The sequence below is a fragment of the Psammomys obesus genome, unplaced genomic scaffold (genome assembly GCF_907164565.1).
Source record: "Psammomys obesus unplaced genomic scaffold, mPsaObe1.curated_primary_1811, whole genome shotgun sequence".
Taxonomy (NCBI): domain Eukaryota; kingdom Metazoa; phylum Chordata; class Mammalia; order Rodentia; family Muridae; genus Psammomys; species Psammomys obesus.
The window spans coordinates 1,624,588-1,650,403 of record NW_026587032.1 but is presented as its reverse complement, the minus strand read 5'-3'; the positions used below and the strand labels follow the sequence as shown (position 1 = coordinate 1,650,403).

General features: G+C 50.9%; 1 protein-coding gene across 2 annotated transcripts in view; it reads right to left on the bottom strand.

The window, feature by feature from the left end:
- Positions 1-25,816, bottom strand: part of Fstl4 (follistatin like 4) — a 398,369-nt gene that overhangs the window by 30,302 nt on the left and 342,251 nt on the right. For both annotated transcript variants that reach the window (XM_055602883.1, XM_055602884.1), the window contains exons 7-8: positions 19,253-19,419; positions 5,274-5,394 (exon numbers count right to left, since the gene is read on the bottom strand). In XM_055602883.1, coding sequence (XP_055458858.1) covers positions 5,274-5,394; positions 19,253-19,419 — 288 coding nt within the window. The remainder of the gene's footprint in view (positions 1-5,273; positions 5,395-19,252; positions 19,420-25,816) is intronic.

Genomic DNA, 25,816 nt, shown 5'->3' with positions numbered 1-25,816 from the left:
GAACAAGGGGCTCCTCTTCTTTGAGCCTAACACCTGACTAAAGACGTTAATTGATCTTGCAAGGCTTTGTCAATTCAATTTTGGGCAGCTGACAGCTACGAAATACCGGCTGGGTGTCAGGCATGGTGCCCACAGCAGTAAGCCTCAGTCCCTTGAGCCGTGGTGAAGCTTTCAGTGTGAGGAAACGGGTGTGAGGGTCACTCCCGGGGGGAGCCTTGGGGAGCAGAGCCTAGCAGGCCTCACTCCCTCCTACAGGAGAGATGCAACCTCCAGCTGGCCCCGTTGCTTGTGTTAGAGCTTGTCCAGGGAACCAGAGACACGAGGAACAGGACTGGCTCCCACAGTGGCTGGTACCAGCCCTGGACACTGGCCTTGGCCTCTGCTCTTACCTCTGACAGGAATGTGCTGTGGACTGGGAAGTTTTCACACTTGTGCAGGATCATCTATCTGATCACACACAATGTACACTTCTCCTTCCCCTCTCCTGAGCCCCACCCAGGGCCTGTGGGCACTGTTCTTGGATGGGAGCTTTTTTCAGACCAATTTGGGAGTAAATTTAAACTAAAATGTGTGACAGTGTTCTAGAACAAAAGGACACCTGACTGAAAGTCAAGGGTGTAGGATGAGTCACTCAGTAAAAACACAAGCCTAGATTCAAGGCACTAAATGTTCCATGGGGAGGGGTAGGGTACGGGGTAGGATGGGACGGGACATCCTCCCCCCCTACACCCACACCCTCACACGCTCTGCCCATCTCCAGGTCTCCTTGAGGGCAAGACAACTCTCCTTGAGGGGAGCCCGAGAAGGACTGAAGAGGGACCTGTTGCCTCACCTCTAACGCCCCTTCCTCGCTAGCTCACCTCAAACCTCTGAGTGGGGCTCACCAGGCTCTTCTGTTATTCTTTGCCCCTAGAACGACATCGTGTCATGCCACCCCGTAGGAACTGCTCTTCTCCGGGTCACAGTGGCTTACACGTGCTGGTCCTGACGCAGCACTCCTCCTCACTGCCCTGTCTGTACCGCACCACACAGCTGAGTGATCTCTCTAAGCTGCTGTCTCCACCTGGCCTCTCCCTCTCACCGGCTCAGCTGGCTTTGCCTCACAACCCTGGCTCTGGCTGCTGGAATTCTTGCAGGTCCCCACCTTCTGTTAGCCTAACCCATCCACTGACTCAACACCCTGGCATATCTGAAAGGCATCCCTCCAACTCAGCCCCTACCCTTAAAGCAGACTTAGATGTCCATCTGCACCCCACCCCACAGGGTGTCTGTCTGGTGGACCCCATACGTTGGTCATGGCCCAAGGAGTTCCTGACCGGCCTTCTCCCATCTGACCTCCTCTCCTTTCAGTAAAGGGCAGACGCCCCTTGCCAGAACATTGGAGGTCGCCCTTGACCTCCCCACCATCTTTCATCAACACTAGCCTCTTGATCTCTCTCGTACCATTCTATGTAAATCACATACATTTCCTCGAATTCTCCTTCTTTCCTTCCTCTCTTTCCTTTTTTCCTTCTTTCCTTCCTTTTATAAATTTCTTTTGCTCCTTGCCATACCCCAACAAGAATGCGGCATGCCAAAGTGTGTTGATTTTGCTGAATGAACGGCTAGGGTATGTGTAGTAAAAGGGAGAGGAGAAGAGCATTTCCCAGCAAATGGAACAAGTACATGGCGGGGTTAGGACTTGGGAGATGAGTAGCCTGGGACACAAGAAAAGGTTATCCTTACCATGCTACTGAAAGCAGGCACCTTCATTTTGCTCTGACAAGGTCCCATGTGGATGCGTCACAGCCCGGGGTTCTCCTCAGGACCTGTCTGTCCTGGTAGACTCTACAGAGCTGGCACTGGGTATGGCCAAAGCTTGTGACTGTGGGGATCAGGGCTGGGTGGGTGTAGGCCAGGTGCTCACCCTGAGCCTGGGCCTCGCCCATAGGAGAGGTTCCACAGGCGGGTGTTGAGTACCTACCCAACTGGACTGTGGCTTCAAAAGTCCTCACGCTAGTTTCATCCTTAGCAGATGGTAAGTTTTAAGCAGGACGCTGTTTGTGGCAAAGCTGCTTGAGGCCAGGCTTTGCCTGCCGTGTTACAGCTCAGAATAGAACAGGATCTGAGAAGACGAGAGTATCTCTGGTCCTGCCCCTACCCACTGGCTCATGGAGGATTATGGCAGTTTACTGTGGAGCCAAGAGGGTAACTCTGGGAAACTGAGGAGTTCATGGAGCTGGAATGGAGGGGGTGGGGAAGGGGAGTATATCCAAAATGAGGCTCGGAGAAGGGCTGGCGGGACTACAGTGCCCTGGCGTGTTTATGTACACAGGAGCAGGGCACATGGCTGTAAGTTGTGTTCAGGAATTTGGGGTCATGGGGTAAACTGCCAATCCAGAAGAGATTCCGTCTCAAAAACAATAAAGTGGGCGGCTCCTCACAAATGGCCCTGAAAGTGACCTCTGGCCTCCTCATGAAGGAGTACACGCCGACACCCACATACCCACCCACACCCCGTTTGTATCCCTAACACAAGGGGCCGTTTTCTCTGAGAACCGTCTCTCATGGCCGAGGTTTAGGCAGCATAAGCGTGTTCTTAAGTAAGAAGTCACAAATGTACCGAACTGGAGTAATAAGCAGATTTGGAGATGATTACTGTGTTTCGGGGATGAATCACCACTTGTCTGAACTGTGGGGAGGTCGAAGGTATTTTTAATTTAATGGATTAATCATTGATGTCTAAAGTTCTCGCTCCTTCCCATGAAAGCAGTGCAGGGACTTTGCAGGAAGTTATAAATCATGTCAGCGCTCAGGCCTCATCTTTGGAAGCCTGTGCCAGGGGTAAGTTATACTAATAATTTGTGCGAGGGGTTGTGGCTTATTGGAAGGGCTCCTTTATGCAGCCACCTAAGTAGGGGATCCTGGAAGATGATGGTGGTAGCCCACTCTGTGTAAGGGATCCCAACCCTGTTACCAAACAGCTCAGGAGCAGCATGGCTCTGGGGGAAACATCCTATATCTTGGATGGTAATTTTCACTGGGCCTTCATTTCCCCATCTGTATAATGTACTGGAGGTCCTGCGAGTGGCCACTAGCTTTGATCATCAGTGTCTACCAGCTATGACTAAAAATAGCTTAAGATAAATCTAAAGTCTCCTCCAAGTCTCTCCTGTATCCCACAGGATTTCCTAAGCATCTTCCTGCCAGTCTAGGAAGGGACCAAAGCAGCCTTCCAACAGCTCAGCTAGGCAGCTGGATTAAACTCCACCCAAGCTGCTCAGGCTCATCTTTCATATCCTCAAGTGTGGGGTAGATGGTGGAAAGGATAGGCTGATGTCACTACCAATGTCCCCCTTTTTCCTCAGGAGACTTTAGCTTTCTGAGAATAACTGGGGCCTTCTTAGCTTTCTAGTCTTTTCCACAGGGCCTCCCTCCTTCAGGACTAAGACACAGCCCACAAAGATCTTTGTCCCCTACTTCTGGAAGATTCCTTCAGTGACCCAGTCCTATTTCCTGGAAACCATGCAACATCAGGAGTCACTGAGCCAGCTGGGGAGCTGGGTGATGCCTAACTATGTGTTCTCCTAACTTCAGTCTCACTGAGGCCAATAGCTAAGCCCGAGACTTCTGGGTCATTGCTTTTTCCTCAGAGTCTCTTTCAATGGCTGGTTCTGACCTAGTATAAACTGTGCACTAGGCTTGGAGACATAGGATGCAGGGCTCCTGTCCTCCGTTTCCCAAGAGTGTGCAGGTCAGAGGACCACAACAAAGACCTGACAACTGCCTACTCTACAGCCCACACCAGGTTCTCTAAGGGCAGTATCATGGCATCCCAGTAGGGTGGGCACTGTCCCTGGGTGTTGTCAACGTCTGTTTGTAGTTATTGACTCGGTGTGTGTGTGTGTGTGTTGAAAACTTCCTGCCCTTTTCTGGGGTCATCAGGACATTACCCTGTATCCTTGGGAGACAATGCTGGAGTCTGTCTTAGCACAGGTAATCCCGTGAGAGTGCCGAGTGCCACACCAGCTGCCTTCGTGAGTGCCAGGAGCTACAGCACCTTATAGGGTCAGCCCAGCTATCCGGCAGGCCACACAGTGAAGTAGGAAGCGGATCACAAAGTGTCCAGCTCCCAGCATCCTCTCCCTACTGTATCAGTGGCCCTTCTTTGGCTAGGAGAGAAGTCTTGTCTCTCTCAATGTTTAGGACATGGATCTATGGACCTCCTTCAGAGGCTGTGAAGGTAAACAGAGCAAGCCGAAGGTGCCCTTCATCCCTAAATGGCTTGCCACTCACCCCAGATCCTTGAGGTCAGTGAAGGTGAATCTCATGATGTCATCATCCCAGTAACCTCACTCACTCTCTCCCGGAAGAATTTCCAAACATCAGTTGTCACCGGGGATCTGGGGGCTGAGTTGAAGGCACCTCACTGTTCCCCAATACCCGAGTACCTGCTCCAGACCTGATCAGTGACAGCTAGGGTTTGTGGGATGAGACATGTTGGTCCAGGATAGGGGCGGGGCCAGGCTGAGATGGACAGCAGTGAAATAGGGGTAGGCTCTAACTCCAAAAAGGCGGCAAATGGTTGTGGCCCCAGCCAAGTGACCTTCCTTAAAATTCATCCATAAAGTGGGTAACAGGATATCCATTTGAGAGTCTATGCTTATCTCAGGGCCAGCTACAAATGTACTCACAGACTCTGGCTTGGAAAACTGCTCGGTGGGGGAGGGGGCAACCAGGAGGGGTTAGTTCTTCCCAGCCTTCAAAATTGCTGGCAACATCTGGACCTGAGCGAGGGAGAGAACAATCCTTCAAACCTTTCCATCTTCACTGGATGAAGATGGAAGACAGGAGGCTCATGGGGTCCTGTGGGGGAAGGGCTGCTGAGAGAGACAGTGCCTCCAAGATGCCAAGCCTTGTGGTGTCATGTCACCTGTAAGAGCAATGGTTGCTCAGACACAGGTTCTGCAATTGCTGGACCCAGAGCTCAAGCTCATGTGGACCCTGTAGGCCACACATGCCACATACTTTACAGTGGCCCGCTGGAGCCTCAGCTGCCAAAGGGACTTGCCTGTGTGACTCATCCCTGACCCCCCTCCTCCAGCATTTGGATTCATTTCACCCGAGGAAGCCTTGGCTCAGCCAGACCCAGCCCTTTCTAAGCTGTTCCCTCTATTACAGCAAGTGAGCTACTTAGGTCTGTAATAAGACAAAATGCGAGAGAGAATAAGGCTTGTTCGGAGCAGTGAGGAGGGAGCCTTGAAGGGACAGCATGCACGGAGCCATTTACTAACCATTCACCTGCAGGACGTGGGTCTGGAACAGCTGCTCGTGGCCCAGGGCATGGCAGGTGTAGTTGCCCATGTGGATTGTGGTCACCTTGGTGATGTACAGGGAGTCATCCTCACCGAAGTCCTGTGGGACAAAAAGAACGATGGTGAGATTCACTTCTCTGCTCAGCAGACTGCCTAGCTGTTGAGTTAGCTTTCTGCCTCCCTGGCACCTCCTTTGAGGCTTCCGCTCTCCAGTCAAATCCCCTCTAGGCCCTGGAAATGCTGGCTTGTTTCACACGAGTCTTGCTCATCTGGTACAAGGCTTGATTCTAGAGGGAAGGGCTGGTTGAGAGCAAGGATTGGCAAACTTTCTTAAAGGGCTAGGTAGTAACTACATCAGCCTCCAGAGTCTTCTGGCTTCTGTCAGCTTTTTGGCTCTGCCATGACAGCATGACAACAGCCAGGAAGATATGCATATGAATGAGTGTGGTTGTGTTTGATGGCATCTAGTGTGGCTCAGCAGTCCTTGCAGCCTCCCAGGATGGCTCTTCCTAGGTCAGGGCACAGGGGAGGGGTTCAACAAACAGAGGGCACCGGCACCTCCCTGGTTTGCTGTGTTCTTTCTTGAAGAGCTGTTCACGAAGCAGGGTCCTTCCGGGCACCAGCTGCAGACAAGTTAGGACTCAAGATTTCTTAGTTGTCCATGGAACTCTCTCAGTGGGTTTGGCTTTAGCTGCCAGACATCTTCAAGGACATGTGGCCTGGCACTCCTGAGACCTGGAAGGCCTCAGCTTATGGGTAAAAAGAAAGGGCTGGCCAGGATGGGTACTGCATGCTGGAGACATGCAGCATGGGGACTCAGGAGACCCAGAACTGGCTGAGGCTCTGCCACCGACCAGAAGCCCTGTCACCCCTCACCCGTAAGCTGTGGACGATACATATGCTCTGTCTGCCTGACAGGGCTGTTGGCAACCCAGCAGAAGAATGCACAGGAAGCCAAGTGTAGGGGTACATGCCTGCCATTCCAGCACTTGGGAGGTGAAGGCAGGAGGATGAGGAACACTTGTAAGCTTGAGGCTAGCCTGGGCTATAGGAGACCCTGTCCTGGTTTGCTTTCTGTCGCTGTGATAAAACACTGACGGAAACCAACTTGGGGAGGGAAGGGCTATTTCAGCTTACGGGTTACGTCAGCAAAGGGAGTCCAGGGCAGGAACTTGAGATGGAAGGAACTGAAGCAGAGACCATGGCTTACTCCGCCATCTTCCCAAAGGTGCCACCACCTGAAATGGTCTGGGCCTACCTACATCAATCATTAATCAAGGAAAAGCCTCCACAGCCTTGAATCCAGGCCAATCTTATAGAGGCAATTCCTCCCAGGTGACTGTAATTTGTGTCAAGTTCAAACCAAATCCGAAGCAAAGCAAACCAATCCAAACCAATCTAAACCCAAGAAAAAGGAATGCACGTAAAAATGTTTTCTGGTACAGGAAAGCATGGCATACATACGGAGCATTACTTTTCCTGTTGTTAGCACCCGGTTCTCTCTCCTACCTGCTCCTGTCTTCTCTGAGCTTCCTCTGTCTGCAGAGGCCCTGTGGCGGCAGGACTTAAGGCCGCCAGCTCCCAGGATGTTAACGCATCACGCCTGCCACTGCAGCAATGACACTCTCCCTTGTGTGACCCCAGGACCTGATCAGAGCCGCATGAATCCCTTTAAAGATGTTCTTGGAGGACACGGATGGGGCTCAGTTGGTAGAGCGCTTGCCTAGAGCGCACAGAGCCTGAGTGTGATACCCAGAAGCACTTAAACAGGATGTGAGGGTGCACACACCTGCAGTCCCAGCAGGAGGAAGTTGGAGGATCAGGAGTTCAAGGCCATCCTCAGCTATATAGTGCATTCAAGGCCAGTCTGGGGTACATGAAGTTGTGTTGATAGGAGAAAGAAAAAAAAAAGTTGCTTTTGGGCTAAATTAGCCCAATGAGGGATGAGAGAAAGGCACAAAATAGTGGCAGGAAGTCTGATATTGCACATGGTTCCTGATTTCAATATTAGTAAAAAAAAAAAAAAATGGCCCCACCATGCTCTGGAAGCTACTGGAACTCTCCACACTGACTGGGAAACATCACTGATTAAGAGAGACCACGCCTCCCATTCCGAGGGAGCCTCAGTGATAAGAGAGCATGGCAGACAGCTGACTTATCCTATGTCATAATACAGACACAAGGGCTCACACCTGAGCTGCTGATGAAAAACTGATGGCTGGTCAATGCTGGGATGACATATTTCTGTCTGTTTTCTGAGTCAGAATATAAGTATCGAGAAAAATATATTTTTGCTTGGAGTCTAGTGGTGGGATGGCAGGCCTCTGGAAGACACTGGGAGGCCAGGTGCTGGCCCTTCTCTCTGTGTGTGTATTGGCCGGGGGGGGGACGGACGGACGGACTTGGCTCATCTTTATGGGGAGGGGAGCAGAGAGGCGAATTCAGTGCTCACCATGGTCAGATCCAGGCAGACTCCATCCCAAAGTGTGTAAGCGGAGCTGCTTGCTGGGAGTCTGGTGCAGGGTCACTGGATCTTCTTTCTTGACTCTTCACATGAGAGCCCTGTTAGGGTCCTTGAAGGTAACCCCAGGCTCCCCTAACCCCTTCCTGTGGTTCCTGCCTTGTCTGGGTTGCTAGTCACCTGGACAACTGGGTTTTGGAGATTGAGGTGAGGTGGCTGTCTAAAGTCAAACTCCCGGGGATCACCTGAGAGTGGTAACCCAATTACCATCAGCACACAGAGTTCAACTTGTGTCAGGTCTGATATGTGGCTAGCCCTTCCTGACTGCCAGTGTTCTATACCTAGAGATAGATAGGGGAAAGAATAGTCAGAAAAAAAAAAAAAGTACCTGAACAGACCTTTCCCTGAGTAGTATTGTGTAATTAGCTGTTTATGTAGCATCTACACCATTTTATACCATATACATTATGTAGAGATGGTTTAGGGCAGGGTATACATAGATATGCAAATGCTGTGCCATTTTCTACAAAGGACTTAAATGTCTCCAGGTTTACATCACCCTGTTTTATCCTCTGGGGAAACCCCCAAACATAGAACAGCCATCCAGTCCCACGGGATGAGTCAGTAGACTATTTGAAAATATCTGATTTCCCTTTCCATTTCTGCTGTGACACCTTGCACCCAGCCACCACGGTCTCATCAGGGGACCAGAGACCCCCCTATCATTCATTGTCCCCCTGCAGCCTGCTCACCCACACAGCTCTCCACAGGCTTTTCCAAGCAAACGCTAGATGGCGCACATCTTTGGGGGATGGCGGCGGTGCGGCCCCATCAGCCTTCCACTCAGCTCCCGCCGCTTGCCACCCCTCCTCCCGGGAGGCTGTCACTTATCTCCAGCTCCTCCAAGGGTGCCCGCCTCTCACCTGACCTCCAACCCCACTGCTCCTGCTTCCTTCTTCCTGTGTCTCGACGCCATGTTGGTGCCTTCACCACCTGTGCAACCCCCTCCGCCAGGGGAAGGGAGGCTTCTCTGTGCTCACTGCTGTGTCCTCAGAGCTGAGTACAGCACTCCCTGTTCGGCGGTATTTACCACTTTGTGAGGCTTTCTTCCGGGACAGAGTCAGGTTCTGGTGTCATCTTGTTCCCACATCCTATTTCTTCTCTGTCCTGTAGTCCTCTGAGGGACTCAGTTCTTTTGCATCCTTCAGGTCAGGGCGTCTGGGATGGACTGAGGGTTTGTTTGGCCCCGGGCAGCAGCAGACAGAAATGCCACTGTACGGAGCCCCGGACTGTGGACTGCGCACCTCCGAAAGAGTGTTTTAGACTCCGTCTGCCTCTCTCGCCTCTTAAGAACAAGTCCTTGCTCCCTGTGACCAGAGCATGGCCCTGGGGTAGCGGTCCTGTGAAAAGAGCCGCACCAGCCCCGAGGGGACCTGGGAGCTGGCCAGATGCTTTAGAGCTCCCTGTTAAGTGGCGAGCACATCACCACCTGCAGTGTCAGCTCGGGGAGAGCCCGCCTCTGTAATAAATAAAATAATCTCTCTAGGCTAAAACAATAGGCATCATATAATTACAGAACGGAATGCATATTGTTTTCTGGATATGAATACTGGCTGCAGAAATCAAATTACCTCATTGGATGTGAGAGAATTACTTTAAACATTGATTTATAAGAAGCTACATAAAACTAAGCCTGCAATCTTTCCTCTTCTGAATGCTTCCTGAGATGTGTCTGAATACTGCTATCAATGCTTGATTGCCTCTCTGTAATTGTTTTTTTATGGATAGCTTTTTCCCTCTGATACATAGAAATGTATTAGCAAAACCAAAGTTCCTTCCCGAAATAAACAGATGCCAGATTAGACCATTCTTTGTATGGGTGCACATCCATTTTTTGGGGAAGAGACAATTTTACTTAAAGACATGATGTTTGTCTATTAAAAAGCGATTTTCTAAGTATTTGCCCTTATTAGAGAAAGTAATTAGATGAGACTTCAGTATTAAACAGTAGTTAAGCAGAGAGGAGGTGGGGGATGCTTCCACGGTGACATGCTAGAGTCAGGAATAAGTAATGTCACAATGAGCCGCCAAGGCTGAATATCTGGTGACTCAGCGTTAAGCACAAGGACTCTAGGGTGACACCAGAGTTCAGCTGAACCACACTGTCAAAGTTACAAGCTGAGGCTCGGCTTGGAGACATTTATCCAGAACTTTCTAATGCTGCTCTTCCAAGAAGCATCGCTGAGGGGCTGGAGAGGTGGCTCAGTGGTTAAGAGCACTGACTGCTCTTCCACAGGATCTGGGTTCAAGTCTCACCACCCACATGGCAGCTCACCACCATCTCTAACTCTAATTCCAGGGGGATCTGACACTTGCTTCTGGCCTCCTGGGGTGCCAGGCATTCGCATGGCATACATGCAGATAAAACACCAATACAACAAACAAACAAACAAACCCAAGGAACACCTCTGGGTCTCCTTGGGGGCAGAGTGTAGACAGGGGTCACTGATTCCCCACTGGCTTGAGTCTAGCCCCTAAGATGTCCCTCCTCCTGGTCTCCTGCCTACAGTGTGGTCCCCACACTGAGTGACAGCCCAGTAGTAGCCAACACTCAGAGACATCCGAATCACATGTTTAGTATCCAGACCAGATGGAATCCCCACACATGTGTCGGTAAATGTACAGCATCCACACAAACACAGGTACTGAACGGGAGAAAGCCTTGGGCTGGATCCCTAGCACTTCCTAACCAGGGTATAGTATTGCATGCCTATAGCCTCAGCATCACTCTAGGATTACCGACCAGAAGATCAGAAGTTCAAGTTCAAGGGTTGGGACGATGCATCGGAGGTAAAAGGTACTTGATGCCAAGCCTGATGACCTGAGTTATATTCCTGGGACCCACATGGTGGAAGGAGAGAACCAAATCCTGCAAGTTATACTCTGTCTCTGCCCCCCACTGCTAGTTCTCTTAGCTGACCACTTATATTGAGTTGCATGTGCTGTCTAATTTCTCCCAGTCCTCCAAGAACAAATATGACACTCTGCAGGAACCTGCCAAGCCTGTCCTCTTGCTCAAGATCCTTCTGTTTAAAGGATATTGCAGCCACATTCTGGGTGGTCAATAAAGCCTGGAGAGGGTGGCTATTCAGGTGTGGGTAGTCCAGGCTGGGGCTGTCCTGCCCACTTCAGGTGTAAGACCAGGAGAGGGCCGGGGGTCAGAGACACACGGGAAGGCACTGTAAGGAAAACTCCCAGCTTCTTCACCATCTCGGGGCATGTGTGGCCATCAGATGCCTTGGGCGACTACTCTTGCCATGACCGTGATCCTCAGAGGAGGTAAGGTATCTCCTATTTCTCCATCACTGTGTTGTCCTAGCTGAATCACGTGGTTCACGACAGCTGACTGATGGAGGCCTGTATCTTAGGATGCTGCTCCCTATGGCACTGGCCCTGAGGTTGGTTTGGAAATCTCCGAGTTACAACTGGTTTTAGAGGTGTATGTACGTGTGTGTCTGTATCGCTTTAACTTCACTGTTGGGACAAAACTCACACAGGAGCTTCCAGCCCAGTGTCCTGGGTTCTGAAATGCCACATACCGGGGACACATGTGAACACTGGGGTGCAGACATGTGCCTAGTCCCCTGCCACTGGAGGCTCCTGTCGGAGATGTCGCTCTGAGCAGATAGCAGATAGCACTCACCTGGCTGGAGTGTCATCAGGGATAAATGGCTTGGGCTCTAGGTGCCTGAGCCCCTCAGTAGGGCTTTGGATCCGGGGCTAATTCCAGTGTGTGTGGGGGGATGTGAATGGACTCGGGCATCATTTGAAGTTACAGACCCCCTTGGACCACTTGTTTTTATCTGGGAGACTGGTGTTCCTCCTCCGGGTGACCCTTGGGCCACAAGTCCTTGGGTTGAGAAGTCTTCATGGGTTAATAGCCCCTAGTTCCAACCAGTTCCATGACAGCCACCTACTGTCATCAGAGCATTCCAAGATGAGTTCTGATTACATTTCCTTGTAGGGACCAAGAGACTTTTGATCAGGAAATCCACACTGGCCTGGTGTTTAAAACTCTCACACACCATTGGAAGCGTTGGAAAAGGGTTTAATAATAAAATCATTCCAAACTGAAAATGTCAGGGAGGAGGTCTGGCTTAGCTGGTGGAATGCTTGCCTGGCACTCACGAAGCCCTAGACTTGACCACTTCCGCTGCATAAGCCAATAACCCCAGTAATCAGGTGGGAGGAGAGGAGGATCAGACCTTTAACGGCAACCTTAGCTGCACTGGGGTACCAAGTCTAGCCTGTGTTACAGGACAGCCTATTTCAAACAAACAAACAAATCAACCCTCTCCAACCTGAACCCGTGCTTCTCCCAAGATGTTCCATTATAGACGTGGGCAGATGAAAAAGCCTTGTGCCTGGATGAGGGCTGCAGCATGGGCAGCGGACAAAGCCAACCCAAGGTGACAACGAGGCAACAGGTGCAGTTACACCAGGCAGGGCCCAGGGCAAGCCTGGGCAGCTGTTCTGGTGCAGCGCTGGGTCTGTAGGCTCTGCTGAGATCCTTTAGAGAGTTGGACTCCAACCTGCTAAGGGAGACACTGCTCAGCTTCCTCTACTGGCTGGGCAGTTAGTCTCTGAGTCCTTGGGCCCTGCCGACAGGGTCTAGTAAGGGACTGCAGGCAGCACCGAGAGAGGAAAGAGGTGAGCTAGAGGAAGGTACCTAGAAGGCAAACGCCAGAGGAAGTACCTGGGACAGTCAACCCACGGGCCCACAAGTCGCCACACCACAGTCCTGGGAGCCCATCTCCAGGATTGCCTTTTTTCTTTTCTTCTTAGTAAAGGACCTCACGAGGCACAGGGTGGCTTCTGACTTGCTTTGCAGCCAACCGAAGACTTTCAACTTCTTATCTCCCTGCCTCTTGCATCTCAGTGCTGGGGTTACAGGTGAGCGCCACTGTGCCCTGCTTACACAGTGCTGGGGATGGAACCTGGGGTTTGTGCATACAAGACCCTCCGTTGACCCATGTCCCAGCCCCCGGATCACTCTGAACAGTACACCTATCAGCCTGAATCTACCCCAAGATCACAAAGGCAGGCGGTTCAGATACCGCCAGGGTCTTCAACCCAAGCTGCACAGAACTGGCCCCGCTTTCAAGGACTGTGTTTTTCAAGAGTTTAAAACAAAATGTACCCGGGGCTTTAATGAAATGATCTTAATGCAGAATGACAGCTACTGTCTGCCGTGTGGCAAACAGCTCTCCATGCTAATCAAACGCCTCTCATCACTCCACAATGCATTCATGGCCAGTTCACACAAAGACAATAAAAATTAAATGAGTCATGAGCTCCTAAATCATTTTCTTTCTTCTTATTTTTTTTTTTTTTAAAGAACTCACTTCCAAAGAAACATTTGGGGAGAGCAAGCACATGCTTCATTAGAAATATTTGTTCTCAGTTTTATACCATTTAGCCACGGGGGAAAGGAACCCTTTCAACAGACCCTTCAAACAATGGCACAGGCACTTTCTTCTAGCGGCTTTGTGTTGCTGCTTTTATCACAGTACTCTGCCCGCCAAGTAGTGAGATTCAGTTAAAAAAAAAAAAAAACAACAAACAAAAACAACCCACAGAAACCTCAAACCTACAACCAAATAAAGAGCGTCTCTTTAAAGTTGTTTGAAATATACCGGGTGTGCGGTGGGTCTTTAAAATCTTTTTTATTTATTTCACAGTGGGTGTGTGGATGTACCACAGCACAGGCGTGTGTGTGTGTGTGTGTGTGTGTGTGTGTGTGTGTGTGTGCGCGCGCGCGTGTGTGCAGGCATGTGCGCCCTTGCACAAGTGAAAGTATGTGCGTACTTGAGTACCATAGCACAGATGTGGAGGATGCCAGGGTTGGGTCGGTGGCAAGTGCCTTTAGTCACTGGGCCATTGCAGCCTCTTTCCTTCCTTCCCCTCCTTAATTTTTATAAGCACTTTACTTATTTATTTATTTACGTGTATTTTTTTTTTTAATTTTTTGTGTGTATGTTTGTGTGTATGTGTGCATGGACATGTGTGTGTGTGTGTGTGTAGGTGTAAAGGTCAAAGGTTAGCTAAGGGACTTGAGATGCTTTCCTGGCTAATGAGGAAAGCATCCTGACCCCACATCCAGGTGGGTATAGCTGTGGGACCTCAGGAGCAGGAGCCAGCTGCAGGAGGCCGGCAGAGGCAGCCCCAGGGCGTGAAGATGCCAGGCACTAAATATTATGTCCCATTATCAAGAAACCCAAAGAATGCCACTGGGTGGCAGGCTGGCTGCAGGCCCCCAGGAGGCTCCTCTACTCCTCTCCACCCGCCTCATGCAGTAGTGAGAAGGGAAATGGTTGCTGGGAGGGAGATTGGCTAGTACTTGCTACCGTAAGGGAGGAGCAGCCGGGAATTCATAGGAGAAACAGCACCAACACTCAGTGATTCTATGGATCTGGCATCATCTGTGGCTTCTGGGATGCCCTGTCCCTGTTTCTGTCCCCTCCTTGGGCAGGTGCCATGACCCTTTGGCTGATAAGGAGAGTGCAGAAGTCATGAGGTAGAGGACAAGTGATACTGTTCAGGGAGTGATATAGACTGGGTTTGGGGTGTCCCTCACATGGCCTGGAGTGGTCCAGAGTGGGTTTGCATGTTTGGTTCCTGCGGAAAGTGAGGCAGTGTTCAGCAGCCCACCCCACCTCCAATGCTCAGTATAGGGCTGGGAGTGGCATCTCTCTTTGACACAGACGCCAGCTTAGCCCCAAAGCCTGGCTCTGAGCCTCGAGGAGATGGGACGGTGCAGGAAGAGCAGGCCAGGGAAGGGTGAGACGTGGATCCTTTGTGATCTAGGCAAGGACGAGAGATGCTTGCCTGGCTTCTGTGGAGGTCCAGGAAAAAAACAAAAAAACAAAAACAACTCAGAGTCCCTAGTGGCTCCTTCATCACTGACCTCAGGAAGAACCTTCCTGCCCCCTTCCTGATGGGACACTACAGCAATAGGTAGCTTTCAGCATCCTAAGATAGTGTAGTGTCTGGGCAGAGCAACTTCCTCCAGGATGAACACCCAACCATGGGCTCCGGCTTCTGGGAGACACCTATTACTGGCATTTTGTGAGTGACAGCACTTGCCTCTTACTGGAATTCTTACTTCTGGTATCCACAGTGGGATGGTCTGTGGGGGCACCATGGCGTGGCTTGGTGGGGGGCAAGGTTTTCTCTTATTCCTCTATCAGGCTCTATCACTCCTAGGGGCAGCCTGACTCAAGAAGATAGCTTCTGAGTGACAGTGGTCGTAGGTCCCCGAGGGCTGAGGTGAGTGGAGCACAGGGCCGGATCTGAGACCCACAGAGAAAGATGGCTGCTTCAGTAAAGAAACCAATAGGTGGCCAGGAGGTAACTCAATTCCAGGCTGTGTGTTATGGACTCCAGGGACCACGGGGTGGAGCGGAAACCATCCATTTCTCTTCAGGCTGACAGTACACAGTACTGTCACACAGTACTGTCACACAGTACAGGCACACAGTAACCCAGGCGCCTCCTTTAAGGGGGTGCTGCGGCTAGCACCCCAAGCAGCCGCCTCTTCTGGGTGTGGGGGACCTCCTTTGGGGATCGCCTGCTGTTACAAGCTGCTTGGGGTGAGGCTGAAGCTACACACTGGTGTGGGCGTCCTCAGAGGCTCTGAAAGGTCCAGGCTGGACTTTCTGACAAGGTGAAAATACTGTGAAGGGAGGGGACTCGGGGCAGGAGCCACCGTGGCCACTCTGAATTGGACATCTGAAAGGGGAAGGACCCAAGGGTAGCCATGGACCTTTCTCCTATTCTGGGTCCCATGTTACTTGGGGCTCTTAACCCCAATGTTACATTAGAAGGTCCAGTGAAACAGCTATATTTGATCACATTACTTCCTGATCAAGACCCAATAATTCCCCTGAGTCTATGGAGTAATATTAAAGGCCCTTTGGGGTCTGTCCCCAACTGGGGCCTTTCTACTCCTCTCTCCTGCTTATCCTGCTCACAGGAAGTCCCAGCCAGGCCCGTTCCTTTCTGCAGCCCTTCCAACAGGTGTCTGTTGAAGTCCCACCACTCCTTCCCACCCTTTGTACTGGGGACAGCATCTTTACTCTGGGCCCCCAGCACGGAGCTCTCTCACTCACTGGCACTTAGTGAGGGAATCAATGTGGAAATGATGACTGGCAAGCACGGGGCTTCTGACAGAAGTCGCTCTCTGCAGAGTGCAGGCGGCTCCTCGCTTGCCTCCGGGCTAGAGGGGAACATTGACTTTCTGATCAAATATTATTCTGATGCGCAAGGCATCTTTGATGTTTGCAAGTCAGAAAAGTTTAATTACATGTGTCATTAGGACGGCATTCTCTAATAGCTCTGTGACTGAATTCATTAACAGAATTCTTAACAGATAAGACAAGACAAATTAATATTTTGTTGCCCATGAAAGCGTCTCATTAAGAGAGTAGTGAAAAAGTGATTAATATTTCCTTGCCAATCAAGATGTCTCATACAAATGACAAAGAAAGGAGACCCACACCTTTTTGTGTTTTCTAATCTCCCTGCCTCGGTTTTGGAGGGCTGATCTGCTTCGGTGTTTGGAAGCCATCTTGGGTATACGACATTAATTACAACTCCACTGATTGTATTTCAGCACTCACGATGATAGGGGGAGGGGATGCTGGGATGGCCAAGAGGCTCTGGAAACTCCAAGAACCTCAGAATCCTTGCTCCTCCCAGGTTGTTCTCCCCTGAACAATTCTTGCTTCATAAATGCCCCAGGCCTTCTGAGAACCCAGTTCTTTCTCCCTTTGGCCTGATATACCTCTGGAGGTGCTCTCCTTGCTGTCTTGGGAACCTTCTTGTCCTCCTTGTTGTTGCAAACCGTCTGGGTGTCTGGCACTGAGCTAGGTGTTTCCTGCATATGCATATGGTAATAATGATGATAATGAATGATAATAGTGAAGGTGATAATGGCATTCATAGACTAGTCTATATCAAGAATGTTCCATGCATCCCTTCACTGTAAATCTATAAGGCAAGTACTCCTTCTCATTTGTCCCCATTTTGCAGATGAGGAAAATTGAGACTTATAAAGGTCAAGGGCCCTTTCCAAGGTCATTCAGCTAAGTGGTAGAGCTGAGACTCTAGAGCTAGGCCCCTTTCAAAGCACAGCCCATGTCTTCATTAGCCGGTGGTATTTCCCTCTCCCTGATGTAAAGGAGGCAGACATCGGCATGGTGTGTGTGTGTGTGTGTGTGTGTGTGTGTGTGTTTGTATGCAGTGAGGAGCCCTGTGGAGCAGCTGCTACCCTGCGCCTGGGTCTGGAGTGTCTGAGAGGCACAGACCTGACCCTGTCTATTTGCAGGCTACCGACTCAACCATGAGCAAGTGTTTCTGGGGAGGTAACGAGGGACCATTAATCTCTGGTTGCACCCACAATTATCCAAATTGCTAACCTGATTTGAAAAGGAGAAATGCAATCGAGTTGGTGCTGGAGGCATGTTTGAGTAATTTAATTAACGATGGCAAGTGCACTGAGGAGAGTTTGCCTCTGCTTTTATCTCCGATGTGTTTAAACAGAGCACCAAGGGATGCTTGGGAGGTTGGTCAGGCACCAGGGGCCCTGGCCTGCCGAGGAGCCAGTCACAGCGGCCAAAGGCATTTGCAAATGGATGCCAATTAGGAGAGGCTCTGGATACACAAACCCACACACCCAACACACGCACACATATAAACACAGTCACACTCAACACACATATGCGCATACACACATACATTTGATATCACCTACACACACACACACACACACACACACACACACACACACAACACAGACACCCATAAATATACACATACACACACCACTGAACTTTCTTGCTGTGGTGACAGGCAATGCTGGCCATCTCAGGGCTAGAAGATGAAGGGGTCGACTTGAGGAGTGTCTATATCAGGCACCTACCAGGGCAGGGCTTACTGACATTCAGAGATGGATGGAGAGGTTACTGGCTGTCCATACTACACACGGAGAATCTCGGAGAAACAACCCTGCCTGGTATAACAAGATGGTTGTTACATTCCTCAGCCAGATCTGCCAGGTTCCAAGCTCAGGGGTGGGGTCACCCTTCCTAGCTGCTTCCCCTGTTATCTGCAGGCTCCACCCAAAGGGGCCTTGGGTCTTGAATCTTGACTCTAATGGCAACTATACTTTGGGCTGGACCTCTCACACCACGGTAGTCTCAGTGTTGGCAGGATCTTCAGATCATGGGTTTATCTGCCATCTTGAGGCTGGCTGCACTCCTGACCACAGTCCCTGCTTGGGCTGGTATGTCCCTAGAAAGGGGAGGCTTACTCTATCATGTGACAGGCTCAGTGGCAACAGTGGCGAACCATTTAAGGAGCTCAGATTGGTCTCCTCTGTGGTCATACAGTAGCATTGGTGACATCTCCCATGAAATGTCAGGGCAGCCACTTCAACCCTTTGTCAAAGCTAGACCAATTGATATATTCAAATCGGTCCACGTCTTCTTGAAGGTTAGTGGAAGGAAAGGGCTTCCCAGGTTGCTTTCTTAGAGATGAACTTACCAGGGATCGGCAGGCCTAGGGCTTACTCAAAATTACAAAGCTGATATCAAGCCAGCTGTGTGGTTCTTCGGGGTATAGAAATATTCCCTGCTGGTCAGGATCAGGCCGTATGAATTCACACACTTATTCTCTTCTGATGAAGAATGTTTGTGTGTGTATATGTCTGTGTGTGTGTATTGGGTGTGTGGATTTGTACGCACAGAAGCTCTCAAGTTGGCATCAGTTTGTAAATGTCTTTGGACACTGTGATTGGTTCCTTGCTAGGCCAGGGTCACTTGTGACTGAATAAATTCCATGTCCATCTGGGGAGGGAGGTGGCTTGAAGCTCTCAAACCAAGCAAGTCTCCTCCGGCCTTATTTGGCCCCCTTCCTCCTCATCTGTCATATACCTTCCCTCCAACCAGTCACCTTGCTCACCTTTGCCCTGTTTAGGGACGACCCGTCCACCCATATTTTGCCCAGCTATAGGACTCTCCACCTTATAGTTCCTGGCCAGCTTCTCTCTCTGGCTCTGAAGCCTTCTGCTTGGCTGTGCTCTCTGATAGCTCGTGGTGGTGAGGGTGGGCTCATACAGCCTGCTCCTTTCCAGACCCCAGGCTTAGGGCCTATATTAGGCCTTTGGTAAAACATGGCTCTGGCCAGGTGCCACCTGCCCTGGCCATGGGCCTCCCAGTTGGAAACCCCTCCCCTTTGACTGGACATGCCACCGTCAGGATGATGACTGTCTTCCATCTTGTCCTCTGTACATGCAGGGACTTGGATCCTCTAAAGCTGTCAGGCTGACCTGGACCTGTTAAATGGAAGCCCTCTGCCACTACTGCCACATGGGGTTCTGCACGTTGGCGTTCCCAGGACGTATGCTCGCGCTCGGGATGAATGCTGGGTGACTTACACTGATGTCTTCCAGGCCCAGGAAGCTCAGGCTGAGCCCATTGCGCTTCCAGATAATGGGTGGCTTCAGGTCTCCACGAATGGCACAAGTCAGCACTGTGCTTAGCCCCACAGTCACCGTGGTCACACTGACCTTGTCCTCGGGGGCGAGGCTCAGCTGAATCACCTCTGCAGAGGGAGAGGAGAGAGGGGTCAGGCACAGGGGTCAAAGCTCAACTCTAGGTGAATGGTCATGGATCCACTCAAGGGCAGGGCCAAGGCGAGCTCTGGGCTCCCGGAAATGGTTTCTAATGTGCCAACCAAATGCACTGACAGACATCTTTGCTAGGCCAGGGGTTACAATGATGTCTGACGTCTGAAAGGTTCCACGCGTCAGAGATAGCCAGGAACCACGAATACGGTGCATGGGGAAACATCTGGGCTGTGGGCTCGTGAGTGGAGTTGAAAACACCAGTTGCCAGGGGTCCATAAGGCCCACCCAGCAGAGAGAGCACACGGCTGGCTGTGGGGGATGCTGTACAGAGCCCTCTGGCTTAATGGAGTTGGAACCTGGTGAGTACGGTCAAGGTCTGTTGGTGAGCCGGCAGGTACGTCGTCCATCTGGGGCTGGCTTAAAGGTTGCACTGTCTGAGGTCTGGAGAACGAAGTGGCTGACCTTTGAAGGTCTGTTTCTGTCTGAAGATTCACGGAGCTTGGATTTGGATTTCTGTTTTGTGACCATGCACTGTGGCCTTTCATTATCATTATTTTTCTTTTCAAGTATACTTCAGGCTGGCCAAATTATGAATCCTTGCCATTTTCACATGTTAGCTGGCATGGAGATTGGTCATTTTTTAGGCAAATATAGAAGGATCTAAAATATTTCCACACCACCCCCAGGCGTTCTGAAACTCTCAGGACTTATGAAAATTTAATCAAACCCAGGCTGCTCAACACAGACACGGGGCTAGGCTAGAGCGGGAGGAACGGGGTGGGTGTCTCCCTTTTCCTCCTCTATGTCCACCGAGGGGCTGGGGAGGCAGGTTGGCTTGGGTGTGCGTATCTACATGTAGTTGAAGGTGCTGGCAAAATTTCAAGTTGCTACGCTATCTCACGATGCCATTGTACTGGGACACAGGTCCCTTGACAGACATGTTCTCCAAAGTGTCAGAAACAGAGCATAAAGCTGAGCTCTGTGGGATGCTGGGAGCCAGGAGCTGGAGTGGCACCGCCTCAGGCTCTGCATCTGGACTGCATGCTCTCTTGCCAGGACGCAGGGGAGGGGAGCAGGAGAGGACAGAGGCGCAGCTGTGGCACTGCAGAGTTGAAAGCAGGTGCCTAAGGTCAGATCTGCAGCAGCCAAGTGCCTTCCTTGCCATTTACTGGCCCTGCCCTGCACCCATGAAAATGGGCAGGATGGTTTCCTCGGTGCTTGTCGGATGGATGGGTGAAGAACGGAGTAAATGAAAAGAAAGGAGCCCAAGAGCCAAGAGGCCGGTGGGGAGGGTCGCACCCTGGAAAAATGTGACTGGAGCAAAGGAGCCAGCACAAGGAACGATAAGCACCAAGTGATAGATGTGGATGCGGCCGGCATAATATTTCACAAACATTATAGTGGTGCATTTCAAGTTTCCTCTTAAATCACGGTCTGCCTGCTGCCCTCCCACCTCTGGGCCAGGAGTGTTATTGCTCAGGGTAGGAAAAAGACTGCATAGCTAGACCAAGAAGCAGGCTTTGCAGACTCAGAAAAGGGTGAGGAGGGTATGAGGGAAGAGAGTGTGTAAGGGAGAAAGGGTCAGGAAGGGAGGGAAGGAGAGAGAGAGAGAGAGAGAGAGAGAGAGAGAGAGAGAGAGAGAGAATGGAGAGAAAAAGAGGGGGGAAGAGAGAGGAAGGTAGGGAGAGAGAGCAAGAAAGAGAGAGTGAGTGGGAGAGCCAGAGAGAGAGAGAGAGAGAGAGAATTTGATGAAATTATTGTTCAGTTCTTGCTGAGCTCTGGGACCTTGGAGCTCAGTTAAGAGAAAGGAATTCTTCCTCATCAGATGACCACTGTGCTCCAGAAGCAAGAAGATGGGTGGAATGCTTGCTGCTTTTGCTCCAGGGGACCATGGGAGTAATAAGGAGCCTCCCAGGTGTGTAGAGGAAGGGATCCTGAGGGGCTCTGAAAGCTACAGTATCCTCCTTCCCACATCCTGTGAGCCAGACCCTTAGGGTGTGCTAGTGGCTGGCTCAGAGGGGTCGTGGGGAGGCTCAGCTTGGGTGGGGGCCAGAGATGACCTTTGTAGCCTGGAAGCCTTGCTGGTTGGTACTGGGGGGCAGCAGGAGAGAGACTATGCTATGGCCTGGAAGATGGCTGGGATGAAGCTGCACAGAGAAGCTCTGTTCATACTCAGGACATCCATGCCTCAGCATGGACCAGGCTTGCCAACGGAGTGAGTGCTCAGTGCCCCGGAGAAGAAGTGATGCCAGGTACAAAAGGGATCATCATCACTCTCTCTGCATCTGACCTCCTCAAGACCAGAGAGACAAGCCGAGTGATCACTGACCACCACAGGGCGGCCCTGGCAGGAGACAAGGCTTCTGCTGGGCCTCCCGAGCTCCCCACTGCCCTGCTGTGATTTCCCCAGCTTCCTGCATCACGTCCCTAGGTAACTAACGCATGGTGCCGCTCCTCTGTTTGGACTACTGCAGACTCTTGTGAGTACAGTGGCCATCCTGAGGCTTCTGTGAGGCCTGGGAGCCACTGCCTTCCAAAACAGGAGAGCGCTGGGAAAGTAGAGCACGAGAGTCTGGCAATCTGACGGGTTAGAGTACTGGGCTGCAAGTACTGGCTTTCATGTAGGATCGGGTTCTAACATGAACTGTAGGATTCCTCTCCTCCAGGGGACTCCCCCCACCTTGCCCCAAGGTCACAATTTTCACAAAAGGTCTAGTAGAACCTGGAACATAGGGCCAAATACAAACAAGGCAGATACCCCGGGGTCTGGGGAGTGGGAGCCTTCCGTGACCTTCCCGTCCCTGGGTGGCTGAGGCAGCCGGGTGATGCGTCTTCGCTGGTTGAGTTCCCCATCATTTGTATGTATGAAGACATATAGTTGGTGCAGGAAAAAACTCATGCAAAATTAGAATGCGTGGGTACCCACAGAAACATCGTAATTCTGCTCCTGTCAGCTACACAAATATTAACCAAACAGCAAATATTTGGATCATTTAAAGTTTAATTAAATGAATGTTTTATTGGATTTAATTCATGTCAATATTCCCCAGCTCCTTTTAAAATTCTAAAGAGATTTGCGGTTACTGAGCCTTCCCCAACCCCTGTTCCTTTATTTACTGTTCAGCAAGCTTTCCCCCTTGGTCCTTGAATCCAGGCTAAGTGAGAAGACCAGGCAAGTTAGCTTTCTGGGATAAATGAGGGGTGGGGAGTGGTGTCAGGAGCTGGGGTTCAAGTGGACAGGACACGACCTCTTCCCTCTGAACCTGGCTCAGCTTCTGAGAAGGGGGGTGGCCTTGGGCAGGCCCCTTCCTTTTCTCAGCCTTCAGTGTAGAGATCAATAAAATGAAAGATTTGGCTAGGAGGCCCAGGGACTCACACTATGAGTTACTTTTCTCATTGTTTCCACTAACGCCTGACAAGAAACTGCTTAAGGTTGGGAAGGGGTTGGCTTATGATTTAAGAGGGGGTACAGAGCGCCGTGCAAGGAAAAGCGGGTGGTGGGAGATCTCTGGAATGTGCTCGGCTTGCGGTTTCCTTTTCTGTACCCCCAGGAGACCCCCACCCCGTGCGATGGTGTTCACATTCTGGGTGGCTCTTTTCTTGTGGAGGTTTGGATGGGAAGTGTCCCCCATAACTGGTATTGGAATTCTTGGTTCTCCGTAGGTGGGTGTGTGTGGGGAGATTTAGCTGGTACATCCTCGCTGGTACATCGCTGGGGATGGGATCTGAGATCACGCAGCCTGGTCCTGCTCTCAGTTTGCTCTCTCTCTCTACTTTAGGCTTGGTGTCTGAAGATGAGAGGGCTCAGCTCACTATTGTGCCTCCCTCCTCATCGTGAGGGACTGGTAGCCATCCCTCTGGAACCATAAGACAAAAGAAACTCTTTCTCCTACAAGCTGCTTTTGGCTTTGGTCGTGGTGTTTTATCACCACAGCAAGGAGGTAACTAACACATCCCTCCTGGCTGCACCTCGCTGGAAAGATTCTCACAGACATATTCAGAGGTTAGTCTCCTGGGTGGGTCTGAACCCAATCACGTTAGCAGAGATAAACCATCATCTGCAGTCAGATTTACAGCTCTGAGCAGGTGATTCTGAGTGGATGCCCCTGTGGAACCCCTTCATCCTGCAGGCCGTGCCTGCTAAGCTGCCCTACCCTCCAGTGTTATCCGCCTCTGCTCTTCCGCCATTTGCTCATTAGCGTAAGAGATGCCATTGAAGCAGAGGCACTGGGGATTGCTACGCCTCCAAGGAGCTTCCCCCAGGATGCCTCTCCTCTTATTCAACGGCTTCCAACAGCTTCCAAAATGATCCTCTCTTATTGTGGTCTCAGTGTGAAACGTTCCCCATTGGTGGAGGAAGTGGCTCACCTGGCTTCGTGAGCCCAGCCCTACTTCCTGTTAACTGTGTTATCTTTGGCCTGGCTTCCCTGCCCGAAGACCTATCTTCCCCATCATGATGGACTGATCCCCTTGACTTGTAAGCCATAGTAAGCTTTTCTTTTCTTAAGTTTCCTGTCAGGCATTTCATCACCGTAATGAGAAGAGCAACTAACACCCTTCTAATATAATTCATGCCCCTTCCTCCTGAAAAACCTCTATTGCCCCTTCCGGGGCAAAGTTATCAGGGGTTCTCTGTCACCCACAGATGCAACATGCAGAATTGAGAAGAGTCCCTGATCCTGTGCCTGCTCTGTTTTGGATGTTACGCATCAGCTGGTTTCCTACTCCTTGCATTTAAAACTGTGTGTGTGTGTGTGCGTGTGTGCGCACGGGCACTCACGAGCATGCACGAGAGTGCCCATGCATACACTTATGTGCATGCATATGGACACCAGCGCAGTGCCTGGTGCATGCAGGGACATGGGAGCTTCTGCTATGAGAACTGGCATTGGAGAGCTGCTGGGAGGGGAAGGATTTCGAGGAAGGCGAGAAGGCCAGGTGTGCTCAGAGTTTGGGCACCTGTTGTGCTGTGGCTCAGGCGGTTTCTGGCATGCATGGGCTTTCCCTGGCTTCCCCTTGGTGTGAGTTGTCGAGGGTCGCACGCTGTGACAACTGTCAGGTGTGCCCAAGCGAGCACCTTTTACCCACGGTGGTTCTCACAGATAGGGGCACTGGCTGGGTGGTTTGTCCTAGAGCTATGGTGCTGTTTGGTGACTAGCATGGTGCCTGGCACACAGTAGGTGGGCTGAGGCCTAGACCTCTTTCTACTCCCCTGGCCCAGAGTAGTATATCGTTGGGTTTGTAGAGAAAGTGTCATAGGCACTGGCCTCCCCTTCCTGCATTCACAGATGGTGAAGAGAAGGGTGTCCACAAAGAACCTAGAAGTCTCCCATAGGCAGGCTTGAACCCAGGTAAATGAGGAGTAAGTGAGGTGGTCAGATTGCCCCTGCAGTTAAACATCCTCAAGCTATGGCTGCGCTGTCCCCATTAGGCCAGAGGCATCTTCCCACAATGCTCTAACACAGGTCTCCATCCTCAGAAGGTCTACATTCTTGTGTCACGTGCATGGCGGTTACGTAATGTCTGCATCAGTGACTGTTCTGGGGCTGTGATGAACCACATGACCACAGCGGCTTAGAGAGTTTATCTGGATTTATGGCTATGGAGGGATGAGAGTCTGTCACGGCAGGGAGACAGGTGTGGCAACGGGAGCAGGGGGCTGAGGGCTCACAGACCGAGCTGGCAGAGACAGCTTTGGGACTGGTGAGAGGCTTTGAGACCTCAAAGTCCGCTTCCAGTGACACACATCCCACAAGGCCACATTTCCTTAACCTCCCAAACAGTGCCATCAACTGGGCACAAAGTGTTCAAATGCCCCAGACTGCGGGGTACCCCTCATTCAAGCCAACACTCCCACTCGTGTTGGCTTTCCTAAAGGATCATGGGAAGAAATGCCCTAAAAGGAAAATCAACTCCATCATGATTTGAAAGGGAAACAGGGCTAGTTTATGCCATAAATATTCCAACTACCTCATAAATATTCATTAGAGCATCTCTAAAATTCACAGTAGAGGACTGGAGAGATGGCTTAGTAGTTTGCTACTGCAGAGGACTTGAGTTCAGCTGAGAGCACCTACATCAGATGGCTTAAAACTGCCTGTGAGTGCAGCTCCAGGGGATCCGACACATTTGGCACAATCAGTGGTTAAAGGCACTTGATGCCAAGCCTGATGACTGGAGTTGGATCCCTGGGAGCCACATGGTAGAAGGAGAGAACCAACTCTTGCAAGTTAGCTGTCTCCTGTCCTAAAAAAACACACACACACACATTAAAAAGAATTAAAAATTCACAGTGCAAACCCCCTTGGCAGCTGCCCTTGTCTTGAGACAATCTCTTGGACTACAGTCTCTTCTTGGAGTGTTTTAGCTAAA